Source organism: Octodon degus, unplaced genomic scaffold (genome assembly GCF_000260255.1).
Source record: "Octodon degus isolate 3935 unplaced genomic scaffold, OctDeg1.0 scaffold00040, whole genome shotgun sequence".
Lineage (NCBI taxonomy): Eukaryota > Metazoa > Chordata > Mammalia > Rodentia > Octodontidae > Octodon > Octodon degus.
The window spans coordinates 1,411,290-1,421,770 of NW_004524616.1; the positions used below are offsets into that span (position 1 = coordinate 1,411,290).

General features: G+C 39.9%; 1 protein-coding gene across 4 annotated transcripts in view; it reads left to right on the forward strand.

The window, feature by feature from the left end:
• Positions 1–10,481, forward strand: part of Rbm27 (RNA binding motif protein 27) — a 77,412-nt gene that overhangs the window by 9,661 nt on the left and 57,270 nt on the right. For all 4 annotated transcript variants that reach the window (XM_004631239.2, XM_004631238.2, XM_023715333.1 and 1 more), the window contains exon 2: positions 4,904–5,022. In XM_004631239.2, coding sequence (XP_004631296.1) covers positions 4,904–5,022 — 119 coding nt within the window. The remainder of the gene's footprint in view (positions 1–4,903; positions 5,023–10,481) is intronic.

Here is a 10,481-nt window from a genome sequence, read left to right on the forward strand (position 1 = left end):
TTTTTTTTTTTTCCTGGAACTGGGGATTGAACTCAGGCTCTTGTGCTTGCCAGGCAAGTGCTTATTCTACTGAGCCATCTCCCCAGCCCCAGCGCAGGTTCTTGATATGCAGTTCAGACTGATCCTTTTGTGTCAGCCTCCCCAGCTCTGGAATTACAGGTGTGCGCCACCATACCCACTTTTGGATCTGGCACTGTGTGGGGGTCAGCATGGCATGCAGTACCGGGGACCGAACCCAGGTCCTTAAGCTTGCCAGGCAGGTACGTACCTGCTGAGCTATCTCCTAGCCTTCCATATTTATTGAGTCATAATCATGCTCTGATTTTTTTTTTTTTTTTTTTTTTTGTGACACACACCTGGAAGTCTTGGGCTACCATTAACATTCATACTGTAGCTGTGGTATTATAGTTGTTGTATTTAAAGGTTATATACTGAGGTTAGTTTATTGAAAGAATATGAACAGTCTGAAAGGCCTAGAAAATGACAGTAAAAGGACTAGAAAGTGGCAGCAGTCTCTTCAATATATTGAAATTGCACTATTAAATTAGTGTAATTTACCATTTTCAGATTGGTAATTTCCTTTCGTAGAATACTTTACCAGGTACATATTAGGAGGCATTAAACCTGAATGCTTTTCTTTTGTAAATTAGGAGAGGAAGAGGAGTTGAACAGAAGGGAAGGGCTTTGGGGATAAAAGGAGTCAAGGTATATTACCTACAGGTACAAATTCTCTATGATGACTGTGATAAAGTTAATTATAAAAAGGTACGATGAAAAATATTTTTTTTCCTTTGGCTGTAAATGTGCCTTTGTATGTGATGTAGAGTTCTATCAGTTATTATTAATCATTTGTTCACTAATATTAAATAAAAATAGAATCTGATCACTTTTCCTGGTGTTGAGACTTTTTTTTCTTTGACCCTGAGGATTAAAGCCAGGCTCTTAGGCCGGCCAGATAGCTCAGTGGGCTAAGGTGCAGAGACCATTCCCCGCGTGCCATACCATGCTGGGCCCACCCCCAGGGCACACTGGTACCAAGACTGGGAGTGGTGGCCTGTGCCTGTAATCCCAGTGCTTGGGAGGTAGAAAGCAGGAGAATCACTACGAGTCTGATCTATGTAAGGAAGACCCAGAAGACCCTGTACTTTAAAAAAACAAATTCAGGATCTTCTCACTGAGTATCTCCAGTTCTTTCATTTTTTTCATTTTGAGAGAGGGTATTGCCAAGTCATTAAGCCTGGCTGGGCTTTACTTGTTATCTTCCTGGCTCAGTCTTCCAGAGTGCTGGTATTCTAGCCCTGTACTACCATGCTCGTTTTGTTTTGTATTATTTTACCTTCTCTTAACTGTTCATCTTGATCTGAACTTTCTAAGTAAAGGTAGAGATGTGATTTTTTTTTTCCCTTTTTATGAATGTAGAACTACACTGATCAAATACTTTGGTGTTCCCGAGTAAAATTAAGTTATGCCTACTTACACATTACTATTTTAAGGTATTTCTGGAATACCTAAGGTGAACATAGCATTTGTAATATTTTTTGACAATGACACATATACATATATATCTTTTATTTTGAAATACTGTTAACAAATTTAAGTATACACACAGATATATATAGATATATATAGATATATATATCTATACATATATATAAATATATGTATATAAATTTTAGAATTTAGCAGTTGACCTGGGCATGGTGGTGCATGCTTATAATACTAGCTGTGTGAGACAGCAAGGTTACCAGTTCCAGACCAGTAGGCACTATCTAGTAGACTCAGTCTCCAACAGAATGAACAGTTGGATTGATTATAGTTTTCTTTTTTTTTTTTTTTTTAAATTTTATTTATTTGTGTGTGTGTGTGTGTGTGTGTGTGTGTGTGTAGCCAGCTCAGCCCACCAGGGGGCGGTGCTGGCTGGCATGTGGTGCTGGGGGATTGAACCGTGGTCCCCGTGCTTTGCCAAGCTTGTTCTAAGTAGGTGCTTTAGACCACTGAGCCATCTCACCAGCCCCTGATTATAGTTTTCTGAAATTTATTTAGATTGTTAAGTTAGGGAAAATCTTTTTGAAATTTTCTTTCAAAAAGCATGTTTTTAATAAGTAAATCATTTTGAGACTTTGACACTGTTGTGGTGTGCTTTGATCTTTGTTCATAATTGTTTAACACATTCATGACAAGGCCTTAATTTGTATATCTTGCTGCTGGGCAGCTTGAGCCACTGATGGTGGTACATGTGTGACTGTCGCATCAGGTGACATGGGAGAGTGCCATTGAGTGCTATAAGCTGCCCAGTGGAACAGTTATTCATGCACCACCAGTGGTTCATACTAGTGGGAAGATAATAAATTTGCTTTGTCTCTTAGAATTTGGTGCGTAGATGTTTAAAGAACCTGCCTCTACTGTGACAGTATTTGGCAAGGAAAAATTCTGTTTTATTAAAGAAGAACTTTAGGGGCTGGGAAGATGGCTCAGTGGAATAAGTACTTCCCTGGCAAGTGCAAGGACCTCAGTTCAATCCCCGGTTCCACCAAAAGAAAAAAAAAAAAAAAAAAAAGAACTTTAAAAACTAGAAAGATGTAAGGGTATTTATGCTTGACTTTTGTTTAATGATAAAGTTACTGAGATATGATTGGTATTCTTGAGCTGAAACTTCCTTTCTGGTTGAAAGAAGAACTTTAAGTGTTAAAGAAGATTAGTTGGATTGACTAGTGTTTTGTAAGCATATGGTCATTGTTTGCCTGATGGTTTTATTTATTGTCCTGATTTTTTTCTGTTGTTGAGGAGTTAGAAATTGAACCCAGAGTCTTCACACTGAGCTACTCCCCCCTTTTTATTTTGAGACATTTTGAACATGTGATCCTCTTGCCTCAGCCTCCCAGACTGCTGGGTTACAGGCAGATGGCACTGCATTCAGCTTTGTTTTATTTTATTTTTTTGGCAGAACCGGGGATTGAACTCAGACCCTTGTGCTTGCCAGGGAAGTGCTTATTCCACTGAGCCATCTGCCCAGCCCCCGATTTTATTTTATTTATTTAGCTTTATTTTACTAAAAGTCCCATAAAACCACAAAGAATATGTTACTTAAACATGAATTCATTGGGAAATCTGGATTATGTTTTAAAGATACATAGAGGAATAGGTTTTATCTTCTTAGTTTCATGTGATAGATAAAACATTAAGTCTGACAAATTGGTATACTTTCGGAGTTGACAGCCTGGATGCTCCCTTGCTGTAAGAGATACTTATGAGTGTCAAAGTCAGGTTACTGTTAAATAGAAAAACTGAAGCAAGGGCCAGGGAGATAGCTCAGTGGATTAAGTGCCTGCTTTGGCAGGGACCAGGAACCAGGGTCCGATCCCCCATCTTAATGCCACACTGGCCCTGCCCCCAGGGTGTGGTGAGCCAGGAAACTAGTGCATGCATGGAGGTGCACACCTGTAATCTCAGCACTGGGTTGGCTGAAAATAGGATCACTATGAGTCCGAGCTGTGTAGTACCCTGTACCAAATACATAAATGAAAAAACAAAATAAACAACAACAACAAAAACAATGAAGCAGACAAAAACTCTGCTGTCTGTCTTTCTACCATTTTTTCTTTTATTTATAACTCTAGATGTTTCTTTGTTTATAGCTGCTAGTGCTTTTGCCAGTGAAATGGTGTTATTTTTTATGTTCTCACTTTATAAGAAGATCTGTGTTAAAGATACTCATTAAGAAGATTAGCAGTAGGTTTGATGGTTTTTGGCTTTTGGTCTTTTTTTGGTACTGGGGATCAAATTCAGGACCTTGTGCTTGTAAAGGCAGGTGCTTCAGCCTCTGAGCTATCTCCCCAGCCACTTTTACTTTTTTGGGGAGGTGGGGTAGGTCTTACTATGTTGTCCAGGCTGGCCTCCGACTTGCTATGTTGCTGGCCCAGCCTTCCAAATAGTTGGGATTAAAGATGTGTGCTCCTATCCCTGGCTTTGACAACTGGTTTTGGATGCTAGTGACTGGGGCTTTAGCGAAAGGTGCTTAGAGGAGAGGTGATAGCTGTCCCATCACTTTCCTTTTCTTCATTGTTGACAGAACAGTTCTTTTTTTTTTTTTTTTTTTTTTGTCTATTTGGAGGAACCGGGGATTGAACTCAGGGCCATGTGCTTGCCAGGGAAGCACTTGTTCTACTGAGCCATCTCCCCGGCCCAGAGAACAGGTAGTTCTGAGAGTGATACATTTATTCATTTGTTTAATCGTTTAATTTTGGTTTTGTGAGGCATTGTCTTCCTATGTAGGTCAGGCTGGCCTTGAGCTCACTGTGTACCCCAAGCTGGCCTCAAACTCATTGTGATCTTCCTGCCTCAGCCTCCCAAGTGCAGGGATTATAAGTGTGCACAGCTCTTTATTAGCTTGCCTTGGGTACTGTGGGCTGAAACTAGTGGTGCCGTGGCACATCCCTAGCTCTTGTTGAAGACAGTTTTGCTAAATTGTCCAGCCTGTGCTTGAACTTATGATCTTCCTGCCACAGTTTTCCAAGCAGCCAGGATTAGAGACACAGGACGTTATGTCTGCGTTGTGTGTTATTTACAGTGTCTGCAGGCTGGATGCCAAATAGCAACTTAGGGCCCAGACACTATGTTTTCACTGTTGCCATTTGAGAGAATAAATAAATGAAGACCTGGTCTGAGATACGTGGCATAACTAGAATCTCAAAAGATAGGGGGCATACTAGTTACAAAAGTAAGCAAAAGAGGAAAATCCCACTTGTGGTATGTATACGCCGTTTGTTCTAGCAGTAGGCTGTGTTTGTGGTCCTTTCTTAAAGTAATGCTTTTGAGGTTTTGATTTTCCAGAATAGAGATGATTTTGTTTTGACACAATTGTTTACAGATATTTAAAATACTTGTTTTCTCTTTGTCTGATTAGATGTGATGCAGACCCTTCAGCTTTAGCTAACTATGTTGTAGCCCTGGTCAAGAAGGACAAACCTGAGAAAGAATTGAAAGCTTTTTGTGCTGATCAGCTTGATGTCTTTTTACAAAAAGGTAATTATTGTGGGTCTTCTGCTAAGTATGTATGTGTGTATTTATTTATTTTTGAGACAGGGTCTCACTATGTATTCTAGAGTAGCTGTGAACTCTTAATAGTTCAGGCTGGCTTCACACTGACAGTGATGCTCTTGCCTCAGCCTCCTACATATATCACCATGCCCAACATCTACCAAATATTTAGAGATTTTGAATTTAAAACTTCCTGAAGGTAGAAGCTTTATGGTAAAGAAAGTAGTCAGATTTTTATAAATATACATTCACAGAGTGCCATGCTGGCCTGGCCCCTGGGGTGCTCTGAGACAAGGATTGAGACTGGGTGTGGTGCTGTGTGCCTGTAATCCCAGCACTTGGGAGGCTGAAAACAGGAGAATCGCTACAAGATCTATATAGTGAGACCCTGTACTAAATACAAAAAAAAAGTAAACGTTCATACTTAACTATTTCTCAGGTTTTGCAAGAGTAAGTTTTTTTCTATTCTTTTTTTTTGTTGTTCATTTTTTTTCCCCAACAGAGTCTCAATATGTAGTCCAAGCTGGACTTGGAACTCACAATTCTTCTACTTTAGTTTTTCCGTGCTAGGTCCTGTTAAGCCTAATCAACCTTTTTCCTGTATTGAGTAAATGGCAGCTCTCATACTTTTTAGGTCCCTTACAGCTTTTGGCAGCACTTAACTGATGGTTGAAGAGTTAACAGTTTAAGGATATTGAAGCTGCTGATTCTTGTTAAGACAGTGATTCCATCAGTCTTTGCCCCTCTGATCTGGAGCTTGTTTATTTCCAAGAAGAGAATGGGCACAATCATTTCTTTCTCTCTCTCTCTCTCTCTCTCTCTCTCTCTCGTGGCTGGCTCAGCCCTGCCCTATGTGCAGCACTGTGCGGCGTGTGGTGCCAGGGATTGAACCGCCGTCCCTAAGCTTGCCTAAGCAGGCACCTAAGACTGTTGAGCTATATCACTGGCCCCCAATCTTTTCTCTTTGTGCTTTTAACTTCCTGTTTCTTACCTAAGTCCTTGCCATGGTCTACAGAGCTTCCGTGAGATTTCCCTTGCAGCTTCGAAAATACTCTGCCTCTTGCCTGCTTTTTTTCCATCTTGCCACATTGACTACTTTATTGATTTTGATTAGGGAAAGCATGTCTCCAACTCAGATACTTTGAACTTGATTTTACCCTTGTTTGAAACAGATTCCTCCTTTACTGATTTGTGGTCTCTTTTCAAACATTGTAAGTGGATGTTTTCCCTTGAGTGTCCTCATACAATAAAGAACACTGTGCTTCTAGTCACTTAGTCCTTCCTCTAACGTTGCTTTGAAAGTGGAGACTTGGAACGTAGAGTTCCATAGATACTATAGATACTGAATAAGTATTATGGAATTGATGCATTGGCATGTGAGTAACACCAGTCAGTCTGCTGTTGATCATGAGGAAGTATTTTTTAACTCAAATACTTTCTTTTTTAAAAATTAATTTTATTGAGAAAAATAGCAATGAGACATTTTTAAAACAGGTTAGTAGGACAGTTACAATAATTAATACATTGTGAAATACTTTCTTTTTTTATGAGCAGAATATATTTATTGAGGGAAAGAAAGCTCCTGTCTAAGAGAGGGACAGGAGGGGAGCCCCAGGCGGGTGGTCCCCCAAAAGTTGAAAAGGATTTTTTTTTTTTTGGCTGGGTCAGACTTCCTTAAGGGCAAGTCTGGTCAGGCAGGTGGAGGTGGGGATCAAACCAGTGGTATCCTGTGCCTGACTGTATTTGCATGAGGCGGCACTTAAGCAACTGAGCTAACCGGCAGGCCCCCCTATCATTTTTTAATTTCTTTTAAGATTTCTTTTTGTTTTTAAATGTATTTGATGCAGGGTCTACAGGGTCTTACTATGTAAATTGGCTTCTATTGATCCTCCTGTTTTGTCTCCCAAGTGCTGGGATTACAGGCACGGGCTACCATGCCCAGTCTCAATCTTGTCTCAGTGTGCCCCAGGGGCAGGGCATGGCAAGCCAGGGATTGAACCCTGGCCACTGGGCTCTGCCTAACCAGGTAGTTTAGTCTGCTGAGCTACCTGGCTGGCCCTCAAATATTTTCTGAGGAAGAAAAGATAGTAAATATGATTTCTTACTCTTATAGCGTAGGATTACATACATTTTTCATGCATTTTATATACTTGTTTTTTAGACAAAAATACAACTCATATGTGCACAATTCCTCCCTATTCTAAATGAACATTTTCTTTTTTTGCGGAACTGGGGATTGAACTCAGGTCCTTGCGCTTGCCAGGGAAGCACTTATTCCACTGAGCCATCTCTCCGGCCCCAACATTTTCTTTTCTAAAAGTATTAACTTACACTAAAGACAAGTCATGTGGAATAGACATGGGTACATAATAAAAATATTTGGAGTCACAGGTACGTGTATATTTATATACTTGGGAACTTTTTATAAAAAGGCTTTCAAAGGTTTTTGGCAAAAGTTTTTATTATAAGGGGCCAGGGAGATGGCTCAGTGGAATGAGTGCTTCCCTGGCAAGCACAGGGGCCTGAGTTCAATCCCTGGTTCTGCCAAAAAACAAAAAAACAACAACAACAAAGTTTTTATTATAAAAGCAATACAGGGGCTGGAAATACAGCTCCATGTACAGCGCCTGCCTGGCAAATATAGGGTCCTATTTTTAGTCTCCCAAGCACTGGGAGTTCAATTTCTGGTACCCCCCAGAAAAAGCAATATGCATGAGGAAGAACTTTAAAATACATTTTAAAAAGAATAAAAAATATTAAGCATCCAGTACTTTACCACCAGAGATAAAACCACTTTTGTGTTTATGTAGTTTTTAAAATTCTTTATTTATTTGGTACAGGGTCACACTATGCAGTTCATACTCGCAGTGATCCTTCTGTCTCAGCCTCCCTAGGGCTGGGATTACAGGCGTGTGCCACCATGCATGGTTTTGGTGGCTGGCATGGTGGGCTCGGGGTTCCAAGGCTGGCATGGCGTACAGTACTGGGGATTGAACCCTGGGTCTTTGCACTTGCCATGCAGGTACTTAGACCACCGAGCTATCAACTCAGCCCTATGTATAGTTTACTAGATTAGCAGTGTCTGGTAGAACCATGGAGATGGCTGTAATTTATATATGTGTATTTTCTATTTCACAAGTATTAGCTAATGAGCTACTTCAAATGGAGCTTATAAAGGCCAAGATACTGATTCTTAAATTGGTGCTTGTGGCTAAGTGGCTACTGTATTGGACTGTTGGACAGTGTAACTCTTAGACTTATGTATGTTTATATTGTATGTTAAGATAGTATTAAATGAGTGTTCTTATATAATTTTTGTTTTGCTTTGTTTTTACAATGCTGGGCATGGAATCTAGGGCCTTGCACATGCCATGCAAGTGCTGTACCACTGAGCTACATCCCCAGCCATCATGTACTTTAAAAACCTCCCAACAGTGGTTTTTTTTTTTTTTTTTTGTGGTACCAGGGATTGAACTCAGGAGCTTGCACTTGCCAGGCAAGCACTTATTCCATGAGCTATCGTCCCAGCCCCCAACAGCATATTTTGAAAATTGTTTAATGTTAAATGTTTACTTGGCTCTTTAAAAATTGGTTATAGGGCCAGTGAGATAGCTCAGTGGACTAAGCGCCTGCTTAGGCAAGTGCAGGGACCTGGGTTCGATCCTGGGCATCACATGCTGCACTAGCCCCACCCCTGGGCATGCTGCACTGGCCACTGAGTCCAGTGGTGGTGGCACATGCCTGTAATCCCAGTGCTGGGGAGGTTGAAAACAGGAGGTTACTAGTCAGAGCTGCATAGTGAGACCCTGTACCAAATACATTAAAAAAAAAAAAAAAAAATTGGTCGTATGTCTTTCACTAACATGAAAAAATGCAAAAGAGAATGAATAAAGTATTTTGGTTATTACGGATTTTTGAAGGGTCATATTTATTGTCTTAAGAGTATATACAGGTTGAGTTTAGTGCCACACACCTGTAATCCCAGAACTCTAGGTAGCTGAGGCATGCGGAAAGAAAGACAGAAAGACAGACTGACTAGGGATGTAGCTCAGTGTAAAGACACTGGTTCAGTTACCAGTACTGGGGAAGAATAAAAGTACATATAAGATAGCCAGGTGTAACAGTGGATATCTAACCCTACCTATCGTGGAGGCTAAGCTAGGAAGATCACAAATTTGAGGCCAGTTTGAACAACTGAGTGAGATCTTGTCTTAAAAAGAAAAGAAGGGGAGAGTGGTAGAGATATATACAGTAGTTCAGCAGCAGAACACTTGCCTGGCAGGAGCCCCTGGATTTTAAGTTCCCAGTACTAGGAAAAAAAAAAAAAGTAACAGTTAACCAGAACTAACTGCTTTCTAACTGGAAAATTGCTTACTAAACACATAAAAATATATGCAGACTCTTTGCTGAATAATTGATATTGTAGAAATAGCTATTGACGTAAAATGTAAAAATTGTAGTGTGAGCAAAGCCTATGTTCTATTTTTAATTTGTTCTTTAGTTGTTATTTATGGTAGGATTAAAGTTATTTAAATTTCATTTAATTTGATTTTTCTTCCTTTGAGTCTTTTTGTTTTTTATTTTGGCAGAACTGGGGATTGAACTCAGGCCCTTGCGCTTGCCAGGGAAGTGCTTTATTCTATTGCGCCATCTCCCTGGCCCAAAGGTTTTGAGTCTTTTTTTTTTTTTTTTTTTTTTTTTTTTTTTTTTTTTTTTTTTTCTTTCTTTCTTTTTTTTGGTTATCGGGGATCGAACTCAGGATCTTGTGCTTGCCGGGCAGGTGGATATGCTGCTGAGGTATATCTCCAGCCCAATTTGATTTTAATAAGACTTTGGTTTTGGTGATACTTGGAATTTGACCTAGGGCCTTACTACTGATCTACATCCCAGCTCCTTTTTATTTTAAATTTTTTTTTCTCTGTTTAAATTTGAGACAGGGTCTCACCAAGCTGCTAAATTATCCAGGCTAGACTTAAATTTATAGTCATCCTGCCTCTGCCTACCAAAATACTGGGCTTATAGGCTTGAGCCATGCTACCTGGCTATACACTATATATATAGATATAGATATAGATATAGATATAGATATTGATATTGTCTTTTTTTGAAACAGGGTATTGCTCTGCAGCTCAGGCTGGCCTTGCAGTCAGTTTGTAGGCTAGGTTAGAAATTTAGTCATCCTCTTGCCTCAGCCTTCTGAGTGCTGGGATTACAAGGGTGTATTTATGCCTGGCTTATAAATATTTGTGATATTTATACTTTAGTGAATTCCATTAGTCGGAAGTATCAAAAGTAGCATCTTTATTTTATTTTGTTTTTTTGTAGAACTGGGGGATTGAACTCAGGCCCTTGCACTTGCCAGGGAAACGCTTATTCTACTGAGCCATCTCCCCAGCCCCAAAAGTGGCATCTTTAAAACATGAAAGAGATAACTTCTATTCGTG